A 27,167-nucleotide genomic window follows, 5' to 3' on the forward strand; every position below is an offset into this window, starting at 1 on the left:
ATATTTGGTTGTGATCTTTGTACAATATCTACTTTGGATGCAGCAGTTGTTAGCTAGAATGCTGACGCTCGTTCACATAGGCTGTAGCAAAGTTAGCCAAAGAGCCATTTTACTGGGCCAAGTTGAAGTCTTTTTTTAAAAGTATAATGCAGTTGATTTGCGATGATGACACAAACATTATATTAAGCAGGACATTCATATGAGCCTTATAATCCAAAAGTAGTTTGAAATGCATTCCTAAGAAACATGTAAATAGATTTTTGGGGGGCGGCGTTCTATGACAACTCCGCCGTGTTCTGCAACCAAATTGCGCATATCGCCCTCGTGCAGCAATGTTTGCAAACACAGAAAAGGGGTCTATACCTTTGCGTAGACAATAGCTAACCTAACAACCTATTTTCCACCAATCACTTTCTCAGGTGAAGGACATCTCACTGGAGGCCACAGGCACTTTGAGAAGCCAGCGGGACACAATACATGGAGAGATGACCAACCAATCACTGTTGATGATGGGAGTGGAACCTTAACCCAGCACGCGATAGAGGTTAGGGTAACATTGTTGCATTAATAATTACAAGTACTTTGTAAATCAAATGTGGCTGATTTATTTCAGAAAGGCTCCACTCAGCTATTTACTTGCTTACATGTACATCTGCCATAGGGGAGCTTGTGAGACTTCCCTAGGACATTGTTAACCAATTGTACTCATTTACCGGTAATAACCTCCTCTCTTCTTGTGTCAGTCTGCAGATGCAGAGACTGCAGGTCCTGGGGTCAAGCTGGAAAGGTCTGAAGGAGAAGAGGCTCCACTGCACAGCAGAGACACCCAAACGGGAGTGGCTGGAGCGACCCTTGTAGCCACAGAGAACCCCACCACCGCCACAGTGCAGCCTAGGACCCGACGCAGCATGACGGAGGTCAGTGGAATGCAGAACGCCGTCCTCAAGTCAGAAACAGACACCCAAGGCTTTAACTGTAACACACAGGCTCTTACACACAGGATCTGACCACAGATCAGACTCAGAAAGACTGGGTCTGGGGAGACTGGGCTGTTCTCCTGGTATATCACCAGAGCCAGAGGATGGTTCATTCCCATGGGGATGGTGACACGTTAGATACTGGTGGTGATGATCCGTCTTGTTCTTATGCCACAGAGATGTACCCTGACAACATGCCCTTGGGTTTAGAGACACAGACTGATCTATCTAGAGGGGACTGGAACCGGTACAGTAGTGGTGTATACTCTGAAGGGTGCCAAGATAAGAAAGGGGAGGGTCTGGTCGTAGATTAAAGCCTGTTTGTCCATGTACAATGATGACTCAATAGTATACACTGCGGGTGTAAAATAAATAACTGACACCCTTAACATTGAGCTCCAGTCAGTTTTAGAATGGGTGCTAAATATCTCAAAAACTAAAAGCATAATTTCTGGTAAAAATCACTGGCTCAACCCTAAACCTCATCTGGATCTATTATTGAATAATGTGGCTATTGAGCAAGTTGAAGAGACTAAACTGCTGGGTGTCACTCTAGATAGCAAGCTATCATGGTCGAAACATATAGACTCAATAGTTACTAAAATGGGAAGGCGTTACTCTGCTTTCTTGATATCTCAGTCAACCAGACAGGTCCTACAGGTCCAAGTTTTGTCGCACCTAGACTACTTTCCTGTTGTGTGGTCAGGTGCGCCAAAGAAGAACATAGGCAAATTGCAGTTGGTCCAAAACAGAGCAGCAGGTATTGCACTTAGATCTACACAGAGGGCGAATGTCAAAGTTGAGGAGAGATTGACTGCATCACCGTTGGTCTTTGTGCGAGGTGTTGATGCGTTGAAGGTACCGAACTGTCTGTTCAAGCAGTTGGCACACAGTGCGGACACTTATCGGTATCACACAAGACATGCAACCGGAGGTCTTTTCACAGTCTCCAGGTCCAGAACAGAGGCTGGGAAACACACAGTCTTAAATAGAGCCATGACTAAATTGAACTCTCTGCCAACCCAGGTAACTCAAGATAATAAAAAATAAAAAAACTGATAAAAGTACAACAGTGATTGTGAAGAGACACACAGGCAATTTTATGCATTTTGTATTGTATTACGTATTGTATTATGTATGTGATACGTGGTTGGGATACGACTGTGATATGTGGTCTCGCCTGACTATCTTAAGATGAATGCACTAGCTGTGGGTCACTCTGGATGGGTGCATCTGCTGAATGACTCAATTGTAATGTAAATGTAGTGGTATGTATGTACACTGAACAAAAATATAAACACAACATGTAAAGTGTTGGTCCCATGTTTCATGAGCTGAAATAAAATATAACATTTTCCATACGCACAAAAAGCTTATTTCTCTCAAATTTTCTGCACAAATTTGTTTATATCCCTGTTAGTGAGCATTTCTCCTTTGCCAAGATAATCTATCCATCTGACAGGTGTGGTATATCAAGAATCTGATTAAACAGCATGATCATTACACAGGTGCCCCTTGTGCTGGAGACAATAAAAGGCCACTAAAATGTGCAGTTTTGCCACACAACACAATGCCACAGATGTCTCAAGGGAGCGTGCAATTTGCATGTTGACGGCAGGAGTGTCCACCAGAGCTGTTGCCATAGAATTGAATGTTCAATTCTCTACCACAAGCCACATCCAACGTCGTTTTAGAGAATTTGGCTGTACGTCCAACCGGCCTCACAAATGCAGACCACATCGTGTGTGCAAGGGGTTTGCTGTTGTGATTAGAGTTCCCCATGGTGGCGGTGGGGTTATGGTATGAGCAGGCATCAACTATGGACAACGAACACAATTGCATTTTATCAATAGCAATTTGAATGCACAAAAATACCGTAACATGCTCTTGAGGTCCATTTTATGAAGGTATCTGTGACCAGTTGTGAAATCCCTAGATAGGGCCAAATGAATGTATTTCAATTCACTGATTTCCTTATATGAACTGTAACTCAGTAAAATCTATGAAATTCTTGCATGTTGCGTTTTATAATTTTGTTCAGTATATATTTATCTATATTATGTATTTTAGTTGTTGCGTTTCCTGCTTGGACCCCAGGAAGAGTCACCGCTGCCTTGACAGCAGCTCATTGGGGATCCTAATAAAATACTAAATAAAAAAGTAAACCGCAGTAGTGGGTCCTTTTCTGCAACAACTAAAAGCGTTGAAGCTCAGACGTGTGATATATAAGGCATATATAAGCCTAAAAAGTCTAACATATTGTGTTTGTACTGTGTACGTTATAGAATGATCACAAATGCCTATTTCATTACATCCATTCAACTACTTAATGTTTTTCCCAAGATGCTTTTAATGAGGAAATGAATGTAGTTTATCAAGTTCATGCAGCATTATAATTGAGACATGTATGTGGTTTTCAGATGGTGTATTCAAAACTTGTTTGTTTAATAAACACAAAATGGGACTTTTCATTGACAGTCTCTTTAGTATACATCACATCTGATCTCACCCTATTCTGCATACACCCGACAGTAGTTTTACCTTTATAATCAATATACACTTACTAAATATACCTACACATACCCAAACACTAACAAACACCTACTGTACACCTCAAAATAGTTTAGTCAGGTTTGTCTGATGACTTTTGACTTATCATAGCTGACTTATTTACCCACAACATCATATTTACACTGAGTGCACAAAGAATTAGGAACACCTTCCTAATATTGAGTTTAACCCCCTTTGCCCTTAAGAACAAATCAAATCAATTTTTATTGGTCACATACATATGGTTAGCAGATGTTATTGCGAATGTAGCGAAATGCTTGTGTTTCTAGTTCTGACAGTGCAGTAATATCTAACAGGTAATCTAACAAATCCCCAACAATTGCATAATACACACAAATCTAAGTAAAGTGATGGAAAAACCTCAATTTGTAGGGGCATGGACTCCACAAGGCATCTACAAGCATTCCACAGGGATGCTGGCCCATGTTGACTCCAATGCTTCCCACAGTTGTGTCAAGTTGGCTGGATGTCCTTTGGGTGGTGGACCATTCTGTTGAGCGTGAAAAACCCAGCAGCGTTGCGGTTCTTGACACACTCAAACTGGTGTGCCTGGCACCTACTACCATACCCCTTTCAAAGGCACTTACATCTTTTGTCTTGCCCATTCACCCTCTGATTGGCACACATACACAATCCATGTCTCAATTATCTCAAGGCTTGAAAATAATTTCTTTAACCGGTCTCCTCCACTACACTGATTGAAGTGGATTTAACAAGTGACATCAAGAAGGGATCATAGCTTTCACCTGGTCAGTCTATTTCATGGAAAGAGCAGGTGTTCCTAATGTATTGTACGCTCAGTTTATGTCCACCTTGATGATTTTAACAACAACAAAGCAACAGTAAACATGTCGAGACAGGAGATCTGCTTGTTCAAAGTTTGGAATTTCAGTTGATTGCTATAGCGCCCTCTTGGGCCAATCAGTGTCATTTTGTAAATGCCAGGGCCCGGTTTCCAAAATGGTGCTAATGATGAACTTAGCCTTAAGATGCTTTTGGGAAACTGGGCCCAGATCTCTATGGCAAGAAGTGTCATTAATCCAACTTTAGTCAAATTCGGGCCAGTGGTGTCTGAGATATTGCGTGTGACTAACGTGCGTACTGAGACAGTTCCATAGTCCCCTCTCTGATTTCATCATGAGGGACAATGAAGTCATTCTGTAACTACAGTATAGGACTCAAACGTGGTGGGGATGGGTAAACACTCCATGTTGAAAGTGTGTTTATTATCTGTGTGTATGTACCTGAGGGAGTGTATGTCTGTGTAATCTGTATCACCTTTCTCTTCCAGGAGGAGGGTCCAGAGGTGCTTTTGGTGAAGGATGAGGGGTGTGAGGAGGGTCTGGGGAACCCTGAGGGGACCATGGTCATGGAGGACAACCAGACTACACCACCTCCTGAACCCACAGAGGAACCAGCTGAGCAGCACAGGACCACATACAGTCTCACTGGGGTGAGCCCACTGGGAACTACTGTCTGAATGGTATTAGGTCAGGACCCGTATCCACAAAGTGTCTCAGAGCTGATCATAGATCATAAGGAATGAGACTATGTAGGTGGGGAGCTGATCCTTGATCAGTATTTCTACTCTGAGACTCTTTGTGTATACGGGCCCAGGTCTTGATTCATTTTGTATGAATTGTGGGACCATGCCTTTGAATTATCAAACCATTAGAGTGTCAAGTAATCAATTCAACAAACACATTTGCATAGTACTCATAGAAATCCCTCATTGCCCAATCAGAAGATGCTTCATAGCAGGGTGCTCATATCAGATTTCTTGATATAATATCTTCTCACTGTACCTCTTATAGTCAGTAGACATGGAGGATGGGAAGCCTGATCTGCTGCTGGTGAAAGAGGAGACAATAGAAGACGGACCAGAGAGCATTGATCTGCTGAGTGGACTAAAGATGGGGGAGCAAGGTAAGGGAGAAATACACTGCTCAAAAAAATAAAGGGAACACTAAAATAACACATCCTAGATCTGAATGAATGAAATAATCTTATTAAACACTTTTTTCTTTACATAGTTGAATGTGCTGACAACAAAATCACACAAAAATAATCAATGGAAATCCAATTTATCAACCCATGGAGGTCTGGATTTGGAGTCACACTCAAAATTAAAGTGGAAAACCACACTACAGGCTGATCCAACTTTGATGTAATGTCCTTAAAACAAGTCAAAATGAGGCTCAGTAGTGTGTGTGGCCTCTACGTGCCTGTATGACCTCCCTACAACGCCTGGGCATGCTCCTGATGAGGTGGCGGATGGTCTCCTGAGGGATCTCCTCCCAGACCTGGACTAAAGCATCCGCCAACTCCTGGACAGTCTGTGGTGCAACGTGGCGTTGGTGGATGGAGCGAGACATGATGTCCCAGATGTGCTCAATTGGATTCAGGTCTGGGGAACGGGCGGGCCAGTCCATAGCATAAATGCCTTCCTCTTGCAGGAACTGCTGACACACTCCAGCCACATGAGGTCTAGCATTGTCTTGCATTAGGAGGAACCCAGGGCCAACCGCACCAGCATATGGTCTCACAAGGGGTCTGAGGATCTCATCTCGGTACCTAATGGCAGTCAGGTTACCTCTGGCGAGCACATGGAGGCCCCCCAAAGAAATGCCACCCCACACCATGACTGACCCACCGCCAAACCGGTCATGCTGGAGGATGTTGCAGGCAGCAGAACGTTCTCCACGGCGTCTCCAGACTGTCACGTCTGTCACATGTGCTCAGTGTGAACCTGCTTTCATCTGTGAAGAGCACAGGGCGCCAGTGGCGAATTTGCCAATCTTGGTGTTCTCTGGCAAATGCCAAACGTCCTGCACGGTGTTGGGCTGTAAGCACAACCCCCACCTGTGGACGTCGGGCCCTCATACCACCCACATGGAGTCTGTTTTTTGACCGTTTGAGCAGACACATGCACATTTGTGGCCTGCTGGAGGTCATTTTGCAGGGCTCTGACAGTGCTCCTCCTGCTCCTCCTTGCACAAAGGCGGAGGTAGCGGTCCTGCTGCTGGGTTGTTGCCCTCCTACGGTCTCCTCCACGTCTCCTGATGTACTGGCCTGTCTCCTGGTAGCGCCTCCATGCTCTGGACACTACGCTGACAGACACAGCAAACCTTCTTGCCACAGCTCGCATTGATGTGCCATCCTGGATGAGCTGCACTACCTGAGCCACTTGTGTGGGTTGTAGACTCCGTCTCATGCTACCACTAGAGTGAAAGCACCGCCAGCATTCAAAAGTGACCAAAACATCAGCCAGGAAGCATAGGAACTGAGAAGTGGTAATCTTGCTAATTGCCTATAATTTCCACCTGTTGTCTATTCCATTTGCACAACAGCATGTGAAATTTATTGTCAATCAGTGTTGCTTCCTAAGTGGACAGTTTGATTTCACAGAAGTGTGATTGACTTGGTGTTACATTGTGTTGTTTAAGTGTTCCCTTTATTTTTTGAGCAGTGTACATATAGCCTACATACAGTAATTGATCTTCAATGAGAATACCGCCTGGCTATTATTTTTTTCATTTTCTTCATTCATCAAATTAAATCAATTCAACATGTTTACATACTAAAACACACATAATGTATAAACTTGACCAGATAATTCATTTAAAAAAAGTCCATATGTAGAGTTCTCTGACATGTTTGTAAAGTCTATTTTCTAACCTCTTCCTGCAGGTGGTTGGCTGGAGGATAACAGAGGAGACTGGGTAGCCATCTTGGATTCCCCTTACCAGGAAGGTGCAGCCAAGGGGCCTGGGGACAACATCACTGAGCAGGCGAGGACCAGAGGCGACATAGTGGAAGTCAGTGGATGGGACAGCGTCCTCAACTCTGGGCAGGGGAACAACGCTGTTAACCACAACCAGAAACAGACAGTCGGACACAAAACAACGTCCGAACTTAGTCTCCATGACAACAGACTGGCTGAGGCCAGGGCGAGGCGTAGATTTGGAGGTGCCCCTATTCGGCTGGCGAAAACAGACACAGACTCGGCTAGCGATGCTCCGTCCTGCTCCTATCGTTGTGATTCAGAGAGACTGATGGCGCTTCAGGTTGACCCCCTAACAGGTGCTACCTTCAGCCTGCCTTCTATAGGATCTATCAACTGGAACATGGACCCTGCGACAACACAGACACTCCCTGGCCTTCGTCCTCCTCACACTCTCCTAATGTTAAACCAGACCTCAGACAATGCCAGTGCCTCAACACCAAATGGCTACACAAGCCCATTGACAAATGAGAGTAATAGAGATGGAATCAGTAAAGGTGGCAGCGCCAAGGAGAAGCGCTTCCCGTGTTCGTTCTGTGGGAAAGCCTTCAGTTTCCCCAAACAGGTGGAGATCCACCAGAGGATGCACACGGGGGAGAAACCGTTCGGCTGCCAACTGTGCCGGGCCAGTTTCTCCGACTCGTCCAACCTGAAGAGGCACCAGAGGGTCCACACAGGGGAGAAACCCCACAGCTGCCCCCAGTGTGAGAAGAGGTTCTCCCGCCAGGACCAGCTGAAGATGCACCTGAAAGTCCACACGGGAGAGAGGCCGTTCGCCTGTACGCACTGTGGGAAGAGGTTCTCAGAGAGGAGCTACCTCAGAATACACCAGCAGAAAATGCACATGGCCCATGTATAGAGTATAGTGACATGTAATGTAGTATTAGTAAGTTTGTTAATTCTGTTGGTGTTGGATGTAGAAGGAGCTGGATGAGGTGAACTGAGGAAAGAATTAGTAGATGATATGGTGATGTTGGTTGGTGTGAAGGTGTCTGTAAAAATGCTTCACTGATGAAAAGGGACAACCTTGTCCTATTGTCTGAATTTTGGTGTTTTATAATTAGTAAATGTTTACAAGTCATGAAGCTGTGTGTAATATAATGCTTAAAAATTTTCCAAAGTATTCTAAAATGAATTTGATCAAAGTGAGGGTACCAGTTTTACAGAAAAGGTCATGTGTTACCATACAAAACCCCTTGATTTCAATGTTCAACAAATCATACAACTCTTTTTAATTACTCATTTTAAAGCAGTCTTTTTAATTACATTTTTTTAATCATCGCTTTGTCTAATAATTCACTGTGTGTTTATTTTTTTAATAGAATGCCAAAATATATTTTTTAATAATTTATTTCCCTGAGACTCCACTGAAATGCTCAGTCTGATCGTGTGGACGTTAGGAATCAAATTTGAATATGAAATGATATATTTACATACACAGCCCTGATTGTCTGATAGGAGGGGTCTAGATAACTTCCACAAGTGTGTAGGCTACTTTGTCTTGTCATCAAAACAAAAGTAATCTTAATATCATTGTTGTACGTTTTCCAATAGGTCACCAGAAGATGCAGTACCAGAACAGACTTTTTGCATGGTGGACCATCCTGGCCTATATCCTGTCTGCCGTGTACTGTAGATATGTGGTAGTGGTGGAGTAGGGGCCTGAGGGCACACAGTGTGTTGTGAAATCTGAAATCTGTGAATGTGTTGTAATGTTTTTATTGTATAAACTGCCTTAATTTTGATGAACCCCAGGCAGCAGCTAATGGGGATCCATAATAAATAAAACAATTCATTGCCGAATGCAATGATTATCTACAGGGCAGACTATATGGTATAATCTTGAGTATCATCAATAAAGCATAGAATCAATCAGATCAAGCGTTAACTGGCGATACCGGATGTTTTTGTGGTGTCGGAGGTGGAACTGCGCTGCAGCTGTCAAATCGGTGAGCAGATGCTCTTGTGATTATGGTCACGAAGCCCCACCCGCCCCCTCGCGTTAGTTCAAAACGAGGAAGTGTAGGCTATGTAGAAATAATTACATTCAAATTGAAAAATCATTCAACTAAATAATGAGGATCTCTATCATCCTAATCAAGGTGTAGATTACATTTTACATTCCAGTGTTCAAACTTGTAAACAAGGCTGCATGTTATTTCTGTTAATGCGACTCCGTGCAGCCAATGGCAATGTCCGCTTTAGTTACAATGCTAGGAGCCCCTTGTGGATTTGACAGCTCTAACACATTTCCACCTCCGACACCACCAAAACAACCGCTATGTGAATGTTGACAACATTTTATGAAATAGACTTTGTGATGATACTGGAGATGATAACTGATTTATATTTTTTGAATGAATACACATTTTGGAATGTTTTGCTGTTGAAAGTAAATAAAGAAACCAGATTGCAATGGAGGATTGTTGTCATTCTTCATAAATGATCCTTTCAGTTATTGACATAACATAATAAACATAATAAACAGAGCGTAAACACGGTTATAATGAAAGTCTAAATCATGGCATGTAAGTGTCTTTTCAAGTTATGTGCTCAAGCCAGACGGATTACCAGGACGTGTACTCAAAAGCATGTGCGGCCCGACTGGCAAGTGTCTTCACTGACATTTCCAATCTCTCCCTGACTGACTCTGTAATACCTACATGTTTCAAACAGACCACCCTAGTCCCTGTGCCCAAGAAAGCGAAGGTAACCTCCCTAAATGATTACCACCCTGTAGCACTCACGTCGGTGAGCCATGAAGTGCTTTGAAAGGCTGGTCATGGCTCACAACACCATCATGCCGGAAACCCGAGACCCACTCCAATTTGCATACCGCCCCAACAGATCCACAGATGCCTCAATCGCACTCCACACTACCCTTTCCCACCTGGACAAAAGGAATACATATATGAGAATGCTGTTCATTGACTACAGCTCAGCGTTCAACACCATAGTGCCCACGAAGCTCATCACTAAGCTAAGGACCCTGGGACTAAACACCTCCCTCTGCAACTGGATCTTGGACTTCCTGACAGGCCGCCCCTAGGTGGTAAGGATAGGCAACAACACATCTGTCATGCTAATCCTCAACAATGGGGTCCCTTGGGGGTGCGTGCTTAGTCCCCTCCTGTACTCCCTGTTCACCCACAACTGCGTAGCCAAGCACGACTCCAACACCATCACTAAGTTTGCTGATGACACAACACTGGTAGGCCTGATTACCGACAACGATGAGACAGCCTATAGGGAGGAGGTCAGAGGCCTGGAAGTGTGGTGCCAGGAGAACAACCTCTCCCTCAATGTGAGCAAGACAAAGGAGCTGATCGTGGACTATAGGAAAAGGAAGGCCGAACAGGCCCCCATTAACATCGACGGGGCTGTAGTAGAGTGGGTCGAGGGTTTCAAGTTCCTTGATGTCCACATCACCAACGAACTATCATGGTCCAAACACACCAAGACAGTTGTGAAGAGGGCACGACAACACCTTTGCCCCCTCAGGAAACTGAAAAGATTTGGCATGGGTCCCCAGATCTTCAAAAAGTTATACAGCTGCACCATTGAGAGCATCCTGACCGGTTGCATCACCGCCTGGTCTGGCAACTGCTCGGCATCTGACCGTAAGGCACTACAGAGGGTAGTGAGTACGGCCCAGTACATCACTGGGGCCAAGCTTCCTGACATCCAGGACCTATATTCTAAGTGGTGTCAGAGGAAGGCCCAAAAAATGATCAAAGACTCCAGTCACCCAAGTCATAGACTGTTCTCTCTGCTACCGCACGGCAAGCAGTACCTGAGCGTCAAGTCTAGGGCCAAAAGGCTCATTAACAGCTTCTACCCACAAGCCATAATTCTGCTGGACAATTAATCCACCCAGACTATTTACATTGACCCCCCCCCCACACACAATTTTTTGTGTTACCTTTTGATTTTATTTATTTATTTTCACTTTAGTTTATTTAGTAAATATTTTCTTAACTGAATTTCTTGAACTGCATTGTTGATTAAGGGCTTGTAAGTAAGCATTTCACGGTAAGGTCTACACCTGTTGTATTTGGCGCCTGTGACAAATACAATTTGGTTTGATTTGATTTGAAGCCTGTAATGTGTTCTTGTGAGAGGTAAACAGATTATGGTGAAAGTAACAGGGTGTTAGCTAAACATAATCAGATAGGAGGTATAGAGCAGCAACAGACTAGTCATCGATGGTATAAAGTACAAAAAAGTAGTGGTATTATTTACATTGTTATCGCCAGCTTTCTCCAACATTGACATTACTATACACAACTATAATCTCATCCTGTGACAGGAAAGGTGGAAGAGTTAGTATGTCACACTTATTGCACACACATAATTACATTTAGCTTCTCAACAAGAACTTGCTTGGCTTTAAGAGCTTTGCACACCTGGATTGTACAATATTTGTCCATAATTCTTTTTTTTATTATTCAAGCTCAAGTTTGTTGTCATTGATCATTTTTAAGTCTTGCCATAGATTTTCAAGCCGATTTAAGTTAAAACTGTAACTAGGCCACTCAGGAACATTCAATGTCATCTTGGTAAGCAACTCCAGTGTATATGTGGCCTTGTGATTTAGGTAGTTGTCCTGCTGAAAGGTGAATTCCCAATGTCTGTTGGAAAGCAGACCAAACCATGTTTTCCTCTAGGATTTTGCCTGTGCCTAGCTCTATTACCTTTCTTTTTATCCTAAAAAAAACTCCCTAGTCCTTGCCAATGACAAGTATACCCATAACATGATGCAGCCACTACCATGCTTGAAAATATGAAGAGTGGTAATCTGTGATGTGTTATGTTGGATTTGCCCCAAACATTATGTTTTGTATTCAGGCCAAAAAGTTTTTTTTTTTGCCACATTTCTTGCAGTATTACTTTAGTGCCTTATTAATTAATTACTTATTACTCATTATCAAGTGAAAATACCTACAAACAAAAGATGAGCTTCTACTTTAGTAAACCTTTTTGCAATATGTAAAAAGACATTACATTTCTCACAAAATAAGAAGGATTTTTATTGTTAGATTAATAATTAATTATTAGATTAAACAAATATATAGGCCTACTCACATAATACTCTTGGGTAACAGATACTGTGAGATTGTCACGTCCTGACCAGTAAGGGGTCATTTTGTTATGATAGTTTGGTCAGGGCGTGGCAGGGGGTGTTTGTTTTGTGTGTTTTGGGGGTTTTGGGTTGATCTATGTTATTCTATTTCTATGTTTAAATATCTAATTTTTCTGTTTCTATGTTGCATTGTTTGGGGTTGGTCTCTAATTGGAGGCAGCTGACTCTCATTGCCTCTGATTAGAGACCATATTTATGTAGGGGTTTTCTCATTGTGTTTTGCGGGGGGTTATTTTCTGTTTAGTTCATGTTAACCTGACAGAACTGCTGGCTGTCGTTTTCTTGTTTTGTTTATAGTGTGTCAGTATAATAAATACAAATATGAGCACTCAACACGCTGCGCCTTGGTCTACCTTTAACGACGGACGTTACAGAGATAAAGGTTCAGGGAGACTATCGAGCCCAGGTAACGTTAGCTAGCAGCGATCATAGCATATTTGCCAGCTTTAGTCAAGGTTAGAAAACTAGCTAGCTAACGTGCTAGCTAATCCCCAAAAACTCAAGAGATTGAACAGAATGTCTAGATGTAGTTGGTAGGCCCAACAAAAACTCCAGGAAACGTTTTCTATCTAGTTAGCTACAGTTAGCTAGCTAACAGCACTAGGCTAGCTGGCGAGCAAATTCCAGCTAACTACCTATGCTAAATCGTCCAGCTGAATTCATGTATCCAAAAAAACTAAACAAATTGCATAGAAAACTTACTTTCTATCTCCTGTGTTGACATTTTTGATCTACCACACTTTTGTTTCTTTCGCAGCAATTTTTCAGGTCTGGATTTTGCACACTTACCTTCTTTTCGACCCCATTCTTTGCACATTGTTACATGATGTCAGTGTCAACACGTTGGCAAGTTTGATGTTGGCGTTATTTCAAGCGTGTTGTGCAGATGGGCAGATCTTGATATGATGCCTTATTCCTGGGTTTAAATAATTGCAGCAATGCATCCCATCCAAAAGTGAGAATATTCTTCAACAGTGAAAACCTTGCAAGGTTGCATGATGGAATAAGAGTTTGTCTTATGACCATTTTAAGTGCATTTATAAACAATTATTCAACCAAGCTTAATAGGCTTAGAATTTTACAAGCACATATGACTCTCACAATTTTAACCATCACTATTTATTAATGTGTCTAAAAATGGTTAATTGATGGTTAAAATAATGGACCCACTGTCAAAAGCACCATAAATATTTTTTCATGTTAACCATTTGTGAACCTGTTTTTGCCATTGGGCCTGGGCATCAGAGTTGTGGCAATGAGGTGGTCGGTTTTCAATTGGATAACACTTGGTTTTTGCAGCCTGGTGTATGGTGCATTAGGATGCCATCAGAAACTTTAACATTTGTAACAACCATGGTAACAAGCATTCATTGTTACACCCCTGTAATTACAGACTGCAATTACCACCAGTTAAATGTTGTTATTACAGTGTAACTATAAAATATTACAATTAATTACAATACTTGTTACAGTGGAGTTACATATGTAATTACACTGTAATATGTAACTACACTGTAATAAGGACCCCTTAAACTAAGTGTTACTCATTTTTCTTCCACCTTGACATTAAAGTATTTTGTGTAGATCGTTGACAAAAAATTACAATTAAATCAATTTTTATCCCTTTTTGTAACAACAAAATGTGGAAAAAGGGGTGTGAATACTTTCTGAATGAACTGTATATGTAGATTTATTTTCTTTATGTATATATTTGATAAATACATTTCCCAAATATATTTACATATATTTTACATATATTTTTATTTTTATTTAATTTAAATATATTTGAATATATTATTTTACGTATGGGCTGACTCTACACACACACGCACACACAAAAAGGCTAAATCTGATTATTATGTAAACGCTCTTTTGGATTGTAATGGGAACCTGGCTAAATTCTGGAAAACTGTCAAATCCCTGAAAGATTCTACTTCCTCCTCTCTGCCAGAACAAAATAATTCAGACACTGGCCTCATTATGGAAAAAAATGTCCATCATTGATGCATTTAATCACCATTTTATTTTAGTGGGCTATCTCTTGAAAATAACTTTGAAGCCTATTGACAATGATATTGGACTGGATGCTGATAGGCGATACTTGCTGAATGATCAGAAAAATTACAGTCAACGCTTTTCTTTTAGGCTATTTACAGTAAGTCCTGGATGCTTTGGAAGCAATAGACAACAATAAATCCACAGGGGCTGACCAATTGGATCCTGGTCTGCATAAGTGTGCAGCGCCCATCATTGTTGGCTCAATAACCCACATGTTTTATTTAACACTGTTATCAGGAAATATTCAAATAGTACAGAAATCAGTTCTTGTGCTGCCACTCCATAAACGTCGGGATAATAGTGATCTTAATAATTATCACCTCATTTCAAGCTTCCTTGTCTAGCTGTTAGGTGACCTAAACTGGGATATGCTTAACATCCCGGCCATCCTACAATCTAAGATAGATGCCCTCAATCTCACACAAATTATCAAGGAACCTACCAGGTACAGCCATAAATCCGTAAACATGGGCACCCTCATAGATCATCCTGACCAACCTGCCCTCTAAATACATCTATGCTGTCTTCAACCAGGATCTCAGCTATCACTGCCTCATTGCCTGCGTCCGTAATGGGTCCGCGGTCAAACGACCACCCCTCATCACTGTCAAACGCTCCCTAAAACACTTCAGTGACCAGACCTTTCCAATCAACCTGGCCCGGGTATCCTGGAAGGATATTGACCTCATTCCGTCAGTAGAGGATGCCTGGTTATTCTTTAAAAGTGCTTTCCTCACCATCTTAAATAAGCATGCCATTCAAAAAATGTTGAACTAAGAACAGATATAGCCCTTGGTTCACTCCAGACTTGACTGCCCTTGACCAGCACAAAAACATCCTGTGGCCTACTGCATTAGCATCGAATAGCCCCCGCGATATGCAACTTTTCAGGGAAGTTAGGAACCAATATACACAGGCAGTTAGGAAAGCAAAGGCTAGCTTTTTCAAACAGAAATTTGCATCCTGTAGCACAAACTCCAAAAAGTTCTGGGACACTGTAAAGTCCATGGAGAATAAGAGCACCTCCTCCCAGCTGCCCACTGCACTGAGGCTAGGAAACACTGTCACCACTGATACATTTAGAATTTCAATAAGCATTTTTCTATGGCTGGCCATGCTTTCCACCTGGCCACCCCACCCCGGTCAACAGCTCTGCACCCCCACAGCAACTTGCCCAAGCCTCCCCCATTTCTCCTTCACCCAAATCCAGATAGCTAATGTTCTGAAAGAGCTGCAAAATCTGGACCCTCTCTTTCTAAAATTATCCTCTGCAATTGTTGCAACCTCTATTACTAGCCTATCTTTCGTATCGTCTGAGATCCCTAAAGATTGGAAAGCTGCCGTGGTCATCCCCCTCTTCAAAGGGGGAGACACTCTAGACCCAAACTGTTACAGACCTATATCTATCCTACCCTGCCTTTCTAAAGTCTTCAAAAGCCAAGTTAACAAACAGATCACCGACTATTTCGAATCCCACCATACCTTCTCCACTATGCAATCTGGTTTCCGAGCTGGTCATGGGTGCACCTCAGCCACGCCCAAGGTCCTAAACAATATCATAACCGCCATCGATAAATGACAATACTGTGCAGCCGTCTTCATCAACCTGGCCAAGGCTTTTGACTCTGTCAATCACCTTATTCTTATCGGCAGACTTAACAGCCTTGGTTTCTCAAATGACTGCCTCGCCTGGTTCACCAACTACTTCTCAGATAGAGTTCAGTGTTTCAAATCAGAGGGACTGTCCGGACCTCTGGCAGTCTCTATGGGGGTGCCACAGGGTTCAATTCTCGGGGCGACTCTTTTCTCTGTATACATCAATGATGTCGCTCTTGCTGCTGGTGATTCTCTGATCCACCTCTACGCAGACGACACCATTCTGTATACTTCTGGCCCTTCTTTGGACACTGTGTTAACAAACCTCCAGACGATCTTCAATGCCATACAACACTCCTTTCGTGGCCTCCAACTGCTCTTAAACGCTAGTAAATCTAAATGCATGCTCTTCAACCGATCGCTGCCCGCACCTGCCTGCCCGCCTAGCATCACTACTCTGGACGGTTCTGACTTAGAATATGTGGACAACTACAAATACCTAGGTGTCTGGCTAGATTGTAAACTCTCCTTCCAGATTCATATCAAGCATCTCCAATCCAAAATTAAATCTAGAATCGGCTTCCTATTTCACAACAAAGCCTCCTTCAACTCATGCTGCCAAACATACCCTCATACCCTCGTATTCTGCCGATCCTTGACTTTGGCGATGTCATTTACAAAATAACCACCAAGACTTTTCCTAGAGCTGGCCACCTGGCCAAACTGAGCAATCGGCGGCGAAGGGCCTTGGTCAGGGAGGTGACCAAGAACCCAATGGTCACGCTAACAGAGCACCAGAGTTCCTCTGTGGAGATGGGAGAACCTTCCAGAAGGACAACCATCTCTGCAGCACTCCACCAATCAGGCCTTTATGGTAGAGTGGCCAGATGGAAGCCACACCTCAGTAAAAGGCACGCTTGGAGTTTGCCAAATGGCACCTAAAGGACTCTCAGACCATGATAAACAAGATTCTCTGCTCTGATGAAACCAAGATTGAACTCTTTAGCCTGAATACCAAGAGTCACGTCTGGAGGAAACCTGCCACCATCCTTACGGTGAAGCATGGTGGTGGCAGCATCATGCTGTGGGGATCTTTTTCAGGGGCCTGGACTGGGAGACTAGTCAGGATGATTGAGGGAAAGATGAACGGAGCAAAGTACAGAGAGATCCTTGATCAAACCCTGCTCCAAAGCGCTCAGAACCTCAGACTAGGGCGAAGGTTCACCTTCCAACAGGACAATGACCCGAAGCACACAGCCAAGACAACGCAGGAGTGGCTTTGGGACAAGTCCCTGACTATCCTTGAGTGGCCCAGCCAGAGCCCAGACTTGAACCTGATTGAACATCTCTGGAGAGACCTGAAATTAGCTGGGCAGCAATGCTCCCCATGAAACCTGATAGAGCTTGAGAGGATCTGCAGAGAAGAATGGGAGAAACTCCCCAAACGTGCCAAGCTTGTAGCGTCATACCTAAGAAGACTCGAGTCTATAATCACTGCCGATGGTGCTTCAACAAAGTACTGAGTAAAGGCTCTGAATAACCTGTTTTTGCTTTGCATTATGGGGTATTGTGTAGATTTATGAAGGGGGGAAAACAATTTTAGAATAAGGCTGTAATGTAACAAAATCTGGAAAAAGTTCAGAAACAAATCGTGCCTTTCTCTAAGCAGTAGGAAGCAGGTTATTCAGTCAACCTTTGAATCTGTTCTTGATTAATGTGATATTATTTATCAAAGGGCAGCTGTTACGACTCTTATACCCTTGGATGTAATCTACCATAGCGCCCTTCATTTTGTTACAGGTTACAGTTTTGATACTCATCAATGCATCCTGTATCAAAAGTTTGCTGTTCTTAGCTAAAGACCTGTAGATTTCTACATTACTCCCTTTTTGTTTACAAGGCCCCACATAAATGTCAGTTTTATCTAACTTTGTTGTTGAATTATAGGCACCTGAGTTGCCTAACCCATTCACAGGATTGGTTAACTCTTGAGGTTACTAGGGTCTCCTCAGAGCTAGGTAAATCTGCTTTTAGTTTTAATGCACCGTATTGCTGGAACAAAATTCAAAACACATTTAATCTGATGTTCTGGTGCCATTCGGGCCATTTGAAGTATTGATTGGGGATTTTGTGGAGGAATGTAACTGTTTTTTAGGGTGATTTATGATGTTTTATTTGTGCTTCCCATGCCTGTGGTTTTGTATTTTAAGGTGTGATATATATATATATATAATAATTGTGTGTGTGTATAATGTGTATATTATATTATACAAAGCACAATATTTCTTCCCTGTTAAAGTAGAAGTTCAATAAAATAATGCTCCTTCTACTCTGTTTATCATTTATCCTGATGCCTAGTCACCTTACCCCATACATACTTTATGTTGACACGCACACTTATAGACACACTCCATGTATGCAGTTACCCAGGACTCTTCCGACGTGTAAAATGGTCGTCACTATTTACCACAGTAACAAAGTCAAAACCTCGCCTATTTCTACAAATTGTCTTCTTAGAATCTGATTTTAAACCTAACCTTAAATTAAGACCAAAAAATATGTTTTTATTTACATGAACTTTTACGATATAGACAATTTTGACTTTGTGGCTGTGGTAACTAGTGGAACCCCTGTGAAAGGCGGAAATACGCAAAACAACGTCTAGTCTGCCGGAAACTCACACGAAGAAGTAAACGGAAGTGAACAGTTATTACAAATTAATTTCCACGTTATCGTTTTTATTTAGACGTGTATTGACACACTGGAACTCAAAATATGACTACTTTAACTGTATAGCATCATACCCCATGCCGTGTTTATTTCACGTTGGAGACAGGACTTGGTTGATAGCTGTTATCTAGGAAACGCTAGCTAGCTAGCTGCTAACGTTAGCAAAAATGGCTAACTGTATGGTTTTTCACACTCAAATAGCCTCCATCATGGAGGTGCTAGCGAATGCAGCCGTGGCAGAGATCTGTAAACTGGTAGACGACGACTATGCAGTGTTTCGTTTGGAAATAAATCAAAGCCAGAAAGAAAACAGGGCATTGCGGAGGAAACTACTGGAACTGAAGGTGGCACGGGAGCGCGCAGAGAGGACAATACGAGAGCGCGTCCTCACCAGTCGTCCCAGTAGTGTCAAGATCCTCGACCGATACAGAGGAATGGCAAGAGGTACATTTTGCAGAGGCTGTGCTACCTGTTGCCGTTCATACATAGTTCAGTGCCTGTCGAACTGTTCCCCTCTGCACATGTGTTCAGATATTACCCAGAATTGGGTCTTGGTCAGTTTTTGGATCGTATGCAATAAATCCCCAGATTGCTTAGCTATCTTGTGAGAGACACTATCATATTCTAACCAGATTCTTGATTTACTGCATTTAAGATTATTTACTAAGTGAAACAATTAGATGCATAGAAAATGGAACATAATCCATATTCAATAAATAGTTTTTCAAGAAGTTATGAGAAGTGTTACCTTACATCCTTACCAATTGTAGACCGTGTCAAAGTGTACAATATAGCATTGACAGTCGCTAACCTAACGACCTCATTTCCCCCAATCACTCTCTCAGGTGAAGGACATCTCACTGGAGGCAACAGAAGCTTTGTGAAGCCAGCGGAACACAATACATGGACAGATGACCAACCAATCACTGTTGATGAGGGGAGTGGAACCTCAACCCAGCACATTATCATGATAGAGGTCAGTGTAATAGTGTTGCTTTAAAAACAATGAGTTACTTTGTAAATCAAATGTGTCCCATTTATTTCAGAAAATCTCCTCTCAGCTATTCACTTGCTTACATGTAAAGTCCTCATTTCCTCAGTTAAATAAAGGAAAGAAAGAAAATAAGTTATCTGCCATAGAGCATGTGAGACTTCCTTACGACATTGTTATTTTCTCATGTCAGTCTACAGATGCAGAGGCTGCAGGTCCTGGGGTCAAACTGGAGAGGTCTGAAGGAGAGGAGGACCCACGGAACATCAGAGACATTCAGTCTGGAGCGCCCTCTGTAGCCACGGAGGACCCCACCACCCCAGCGCAGCCCAGGACCCGACGCAGCATCACGGAGGTCAGTGGAACACCGAACGCCGTCCTCAAGTCAGAGACAGACACCAAGACTTTAACACACAGGCTCTTACACACAGGATCTGACAACAGATCAGACCCAGAGAGACTGGGGCTGGGTAGACTGGGCAGTCCTCTTGCTCCTGCGTCTGAGTATTTACCTGTATTTCACCAGAGCCAGAGGACGGTTAATTCCCGTGGGGATGGTGATGGTGACGTGTTAGACACTGGTGGTGATGAACCATCTTGTTCTTACGCTACAGAGATGGACCCTGGCAACATATCCTTGGGTTTAGACACACAGACTGATCAGTCTAGAGAGGACTGGAACCGGCGCAGTAGTAGTGTATACTCTGAAGGGTGCCTAGATAAGAAAGAGGTGGTTATATTGGCAGATGAGGGGACTGTAAAAGTGGAGGGCGACATTCCTCCCACGTGGAATGCAGATAGTCACCTTGGAGATGGACACTCACAGGGCAGAGATTTCTTAGATTACAGGGAAAGCTTGGAGACAAATACAAATGTCGCCACCCACTCTCCTTTACACGTGTTCAAGGATCGCGACCCAGTGTCCACGTTGATGGCACCTTCCGATTCACACGGCTGTGTCCTTTTCGATCAGGTATTGAACTCAAACGACAGGGTTAGAGCCCAGACTCAGGGAGGGGGAGCAACATCAGGTAATAATAAAGAGAAACGGTTCCTCTGCATGTTCTGTAACAAAGGCTTCAGCAGCTCCCAGAAGGTGGAGAGGCACCAGAGGGTACACACAGGAGAGAAACCATTCAGCTGTACCCAGTGTGAGAAGAGGTTCTCTCGCCAGGACACCCTGAAGAGGCACCAGAGGATCCACACAGGGGAGAAATCTTACAGCTGTTCACAGTGTCACATGCGCTTCGCACAGGCTGGTCAACTGAAGATGCACTTGAAGGTCCACACAGGAGAAAGACCATTTGCCTGTATACACTGCGGGAAGAGGTTCTCAGAGAGAAGCTACCTTAGGCTACACCAGCAGAAAAAACATTCCACTCTATAACATAGAAAGTAACGATTCCAGTCGATAGCTTCTGATGTTTATATCAAACCCTGCATAAAAAAAATGTCAGCTGAAAAGATCCACAGATGCATTTGGAATAACGAGAGTCACAGATTTCAGTGTTGAATATTCCTGGGTAGATTATTGCATCCAGACATGTGATATGTAAGGCATATATAAGCCTGAAAAGTCTTTTACATAGTGTTTGTACTGTAATGTTTACAAATGTCTATTTCATTACTTCCATTCAACAATACAAGACACTTTTTTAGTAAGAAATTGAATGCAGTTTTAGTTTAGACGTGTATGTGTGGTTTTCATATGGTGTATTTAACCCTTGTTTATGTTTAATAAACACAAAATGGGACTTTTTATTCTGACTTTCATTGAGACTCCCTTTAATATACACTGAGTATACAAAACATGAATAACACCTGCTCTTTCCATGACATAGACTGACCAGGTGAAAGCTATGATCCCTTATTGATGTCACTTGTTAAATCCACTTCAATCAGTGTAGATGAAGCGGAGGAGACAAGGTAAAGGACTTTTACGCCTTGAGACAATTCAGACATGGATTGTGTTTGTGTGCCATTGAGGGTGAAGGGGCAAGACAAGATTTAAGTGACTTTGAACAGGGTATGGTAGTAGGTGCCAGGTGCACCGGTTTGTGTCAAGAACTGCAACGGTGCTGGGTTTTTCACGCTCAATAGTTTCCTGTGTGTATCAAGAATGGTCCATCACCCAAAGGACATCCAATTGCGTTGACACAACTCTGGGAAGCATTGGAGTCAACATGGGCCAGCATCCCTGTGGAACGCTTTCAACACCTTGTAGAGTCCATGCCCCGACGAATTGAAGTTGTTCTGATGGCACAAAGAGGGAGGGGGGGTGTAACTAAATATTAGGAAGGTGTTCCTAATGTTTGGTATACTCAGTGTACATCACATCTGATCTCACCCTATTCTGCATACACCCGACAGCAGTTTATAACCAATATACGCTTGCTAAATATACCTACACATACCCACACACTAACAAACACCTACTGTACACGTCATAGTTTAGTCACATTTGTCTGCTGATTACTTTTGACTTATCATAGCTGACATATTTATGTCCACCATGATGGGTTTAAAAATAAATAGTCGCACACTCGGCAGGTAGCCTAGTGGTTAGAGCGTTGGACTAGTAACTGAAAGGTTGCAAGTTCGAATCCCTGAGCTGACAAGGTAAAATCTGTCGTTCTGCTCCTGAACAAGGCAGTTAACCCACTGTTCCTAGGCTGTCATTGAAAATAAGAATTTGTTCTTAACTGACTTGCCTAGTTAAATCAAGGTAAAAAAAAAAAAATATATATATATATATATCAACTCGCAGTAATTTATATATATATAAATTCCCAGTAATGTTTCGGCACCAATTAAAGTAGTTGATTTACTTCCATGTGACCGAATGCAAAATTGTTACTGGTCCCATCAGATAACATGGTAGAAGTTTGCCCTACAGTATGCTGACCTCACCAGGTGGCACCGATTACATCCTGGCACAACTTCTGCTTCAGCCTATCAAAGGTCTTAGATTTTTCTACCCACCATCCAATGGCATTTCTTAATTATGCAGAAATCGCTCTGCCATTTCCTGGTTGCTAAAATTCTAATAGTTTACCTAATTTCAGTTTATGTGACAAAACAAGCAAGTATAGTGTAGAGAGTCATTGTACCATCTAAACCACTGTGAAATATATTTTTCATAACCAAAAAACATTGTATTTTCAGCTGTTTGAAGCTGGTGTACAAAACCGAAAGTAAGACACCCAAAAACTAAACTTAAGAACTGAAGCATAGAAATAGCGCACATAGAACAGATCTACTGCTTATTAGACTTGCTAGACATCTTAGACTTGTTAACGTTAGACAACATTTTCACGTTTTCCATATTATGACAAAATCCACATTTTTGGTTTATCTGTTTCACACAAATCCATGTGCTTTTATGAAAAAAGTCAAATGAGGTCCTTACAAGAAAGTTTATCGTAAAAAAAAATCAAGAGCATTATGGATTTGTCAAATAGCAGTCATGAAGGCTATTGCCATCCTCATCACTTCTAGGTGGCTGCTAAAGAAGTTGACTTGTAACCTCACATCAAGCTTTTTTGTTGAGGAATAAACTGTTCAATGTCAGTCCTTGATACTTGATTCAAAGCACATGTGATGAAGTGGAATATTATAATAATGCATAAACTATAAAACATTGTAGTGTAGCCTACATAAAATATACTGATGACAGCCAAGTATCTTCCTACATTAAAGTGACATTTCTAACATTTTCAGTTGAGAGAATGCCAAGAATGTGCAAAGCTGTCATCAAGGCAAAGGGTGGCTATGAAGAATATCAAATATATTTTGATTTGTTTAACACTTGTTTGGATACTACATGATTCCATATGTGTTATTTCATAGTTTTGATGTCTTCACTATTATTCTACAATGTAGAAAATAGTAAAAATAGAGAAAAACCCTGGAATGAGTAGGTGTGTCCAAACTTTTGACTGGTACTGTAAGTGTAGCCTACATAAAAATATACTCTTCCTACATTAAAGGGACATTTAAAAAATGTTCAACTTCATATTCACCACCCCAACATCAACATAATGTGAAAATGCCGCATTTCTGTGTTTTGTAGTAAAAAAGATAGAGGAAGATTAGTGTTTCCAATGACATCATCGGTGTGCATCGCGTGATTATTAACAAATTATAAATAGGCATTGCCTACTAATTGTTAACTAATTGGTTGATGATGTCAATGGAAACACTTATCTTCCTCTATCTTTTTTTACTACAAAACATAGAAAAGCGGCATTTTCACATTTGTTGATGTTGGGGTGGTGCTGGAGATGAATATGAAGTAGAAGCGGGCGGCAGGTAGCCTCGTGGTTAGCGTGTTGGGCCAGTAACCGAAAGGTTGCTAGATCGAATCCCCGAGCTGACAAGGTACAAATCTGTAGTTCTGCCCCTGAGCAAGGCAGCTAACCCACTGTTCCTATGCTGTCATTGTAAATAAGAATTTGTTCTTAACTAACTTGCCTGGTTAAATAAAATAAAAAACATTTTGAAATGTCCCATTAAGACTGTTGATTCAAGCTGCAACACTGCCACCAGTAGGACGAGAACGAGAGTGCAAACTATTTCTACTGTACACTTTGGATCATCTTCCTCGAGTGAAATAATACGCATGACAAAGCAGATTATAAAAATGCATATAAAACGTCGGCCTACGTTTAGTTGTACACATCCATGTAATATAGCCTATGCAATATGATTATTTGGCAATAGCAGTTTGTTTGTGTGCGGGGGTGGGGGGACTCGTGAGATTCGAACCCTTGCCACAATCTGCGACAATTACATGGACTAGGCACTTTAGACAGAGAGCAATTTGACCAGTCAATGAAATACACACGATAGCCTTGTTGCTTTGCTGATCAGAACGTGCTTTTGGACTGACGTGCGTTAAGGATGCTTCCATGAACACGTCCAACTACATCTACGACTTTAATTGGCTGCAGAAGTTGTGCCAAGATGTAATCACTGCCACCTGGTGAGGTTAGCAAAGGGCTAATGTGTGTTATCTGTGTTATCTGATGGGACCAGTTACAATTTAGCTTTCTGTCACTTGCAAGTAAAACAAACATTTGAATTGGCTTATGTGCATTTTGTGCGTGATAACCTGTTTAACTTTAAATGCTTGCTTATGTTTGCAAGTTTGGCCCCTCCATGTTGAGTGTGTTTATTATCTTGTGTGTGTATGTACCTGAGGGAGTGTATGTCTGTATCGCCTCTCTTCTAGGAGGAGGGTCCAGAGGTGCTGCTGGTGAAGGAGGAGGGGTGTGAGGAGGGTCTGGGGAACCCTAAGGGGACCATGGTCATGGAGGACAACCAGACTACACCTCCTCCTGAACCCACAGAGGAACCAGCTGAGCAGCACAGGACCACACACAGTCTCACTGAGGTGAGCCCACTGTGAACTACTGTCTGAATGGTATTAGGTCAGGGCCTGTATCCACAAAGCCTCTCAGAGTAGGAGTGCTGATCTAGGATCAGTTTAGCCTTTTAGATCATAATGAATAAGATTATATGGAAAGATCCTAGATCAGCACTCTTACTCAGACTCTTTGTGGATACGGGCCCAGGTCTTGATTAATTAATTGTGTCTTAATTGTGGTACCATGCCTTTAAATTATCAAACCATTAAAGACTATCAAGTAATCATATCAACTAACACGTTTGCATAGTATTAATAGCAGTCCCTCATTGCCCAATCAGAAGATGCTCCATATCAGATTTCTTGATCCAACATCCTCTCACTCTGTATCTCTGACAGTCAGTAGACATGGAGGATGGGAAGCCTGATCTGCTGCTAGTCAAAGAGGAGACCTTAGAAGACGGACTAGAGAGCATTGATCTGCTGAGTGGAGAAAATATGGGGGAGCAAGGTAAGGGAGAAATACACTGAGTGTACCAAACATTAAGAACACCTTCCTAATATTGAGTTGCACCCTCCCCACAAAGAACAGCCTCAATTCGTCGGGGCATGGACTCTACAAGGTATCGAAAGCATTCCACAGGGATGCTGGCCCATGTTGACTCCAATGCTTCTCACAGTTGTGTCAAGTTGGTTGGATGTCCTTTGTGTGGTGGACCATTCTTGATATACACGGGAAACTGTTGAGCGTGAAAAACCTAGCAGCGTTGCAGTTCTTGACACAAACCGGTGTGCCTGGCTAAGGCTGTGGTGGTCGCGAAATTTTGTCAGCTGGTGATTGCCAAGCAAATAACTGTCTGTCTCACGGTAGTTGACCGTTAATTAACATAAACATATTTAGCATCTCCTGGCTACCACACATTGCCTACAAGTCACTGATGTTGACCTTTAGAACATCTGAATTTTAAAAAGTATAATAAATCCATTTAATATAGCCTACACCTTCACTATAAATCCATTATTTATTTTAGACAGGTCTAAAGAAACATGATATGAAGAAAATGTAGTCTATTTCAGAAGAACAGAATAGCTTACTCTGAGTTGTCCTTATGTTAAGTCCTGATCTGGCTATGCTAAATGGCTGTGGCCTACACTAGTTCATTTAGCAGACAAGATTTGCTTAGAATTCCATGGCATTATTTTATATTATGAAGAATACAATTGAACATAGCTGAATAAAATAGAAAGGATATTTTTGAGGGAGTGTGCACATGCGGCTATTCTGTGTTGAGCGGTTAACAAAGAAATAGGTTCTCCTATATGCTTAATTTATAGTTATTAATGTAACTTTATTTGTTCTACAAACGTTGGGCTATATATTTAGATGTTTAATACATTGTAAGGCTTTATGATGCGACTCTAATGATTATTTGAAAAAAGCTTGAAAGGCATGAGCTCTGCTTAGTTTTTTGCGCTGGCTGTACACACTACATCAGTCACTCATTCACAATTTGACAAGCACTTGATAATGCCTAGAATTTTACTGCGGTAACCCCTTTGCGTGGCCGTAATGCACCCTAAAAAAATCCATGCCTTTTGTGGCCAGTGGCCATTGTGCCCTTCTCCCTGAGTGCTGCGTGCTCCTTCACGTGATAGGGTCTTTCTCACAGGCTACAAGTGAAGATAGACACATCGGGGACGCAACTGCGCGTGTCCTTATCCAAATCCGAGGTGCATATTGAACATATTTGAAGAACTGTCCACATTGACTTTTCGTCAGCCAACAAGATGAGTAGGCCTAACGAACAGCAAAAGCACTAGCCTTTGTCAATCTACTATCCCCCATAGTACAAAAGTCGACCTATTCTGTGCGAGAAATAAATATTCCAAACATAGTCTGGGACAGTTGTGGGATGCGATAGATCACAAATTAATAAAACCACTAGCAT

The 27,167-nt window shown here is 42.2% G+C and overlaps 3 protein-coding genes across 3 annotated transcripts in view; all 3 read left to right on the top strand.

The window, feature by feature from the left end:
• LOC115201881 (zinc finger protein GLI4-like) overlaps nt 1-27,167 on the top strand; it is a 225,254-nt gene that overhangs the window by 134,662 nt on the left and 63,425 nt on the right. The gene's annotated exons all lie outside the window — the stretch shown is intronic.
• On the top strand, nt 5,328-8,613 carry LOC115201914 (zinc finger protein 8-like). Its single transcript, XM_029765803.1, has 2 exons — nt 5,328-5,474; nt 7,239-8,613. Exons 1-2 carry the CDS (start codon nt 5,372-5,374, stop codon nt 8,189-8,191), a joined length of 1,056 nt encoding a protein of 351 aa, XP_029621663.1. The 5' UTR covers nt 5,328-5,371; the 3' UTR covers nt 8,192-8,613.
• Nucleotides 18,797-21,609, top strand: LOC115201856 (zinc finger protein 19). Its single transcript, XM_029765726.1, has 3 exons — nt 18,797-19,303; nt 19,705-19,835; nt 20,044-21,609. Exons 1-3 carry the CDS (start codon nt 19,027-19,029, stop codon nt 21,235-21,237), a joined length of 1,602 nt encoding a protein of 533 aa, XP_029621586.1. The 5' UTR covers nt 18,797-19,026; the 3' UTR covers nt 21,238-21,609.

This window comes from Salmo trutta, chromosome 11 (assembly GCF_901001165.1).
Source record: "Salmo trutta chromosome 11, fSalTru1.1, whole genome shotgun sequence".
Lineage (NCBI taxonomy): Eukaryota > Metazoa > Chordata > Actinopteri > Salmoniformes > Salmonidae > Salmo > Salmo trutta.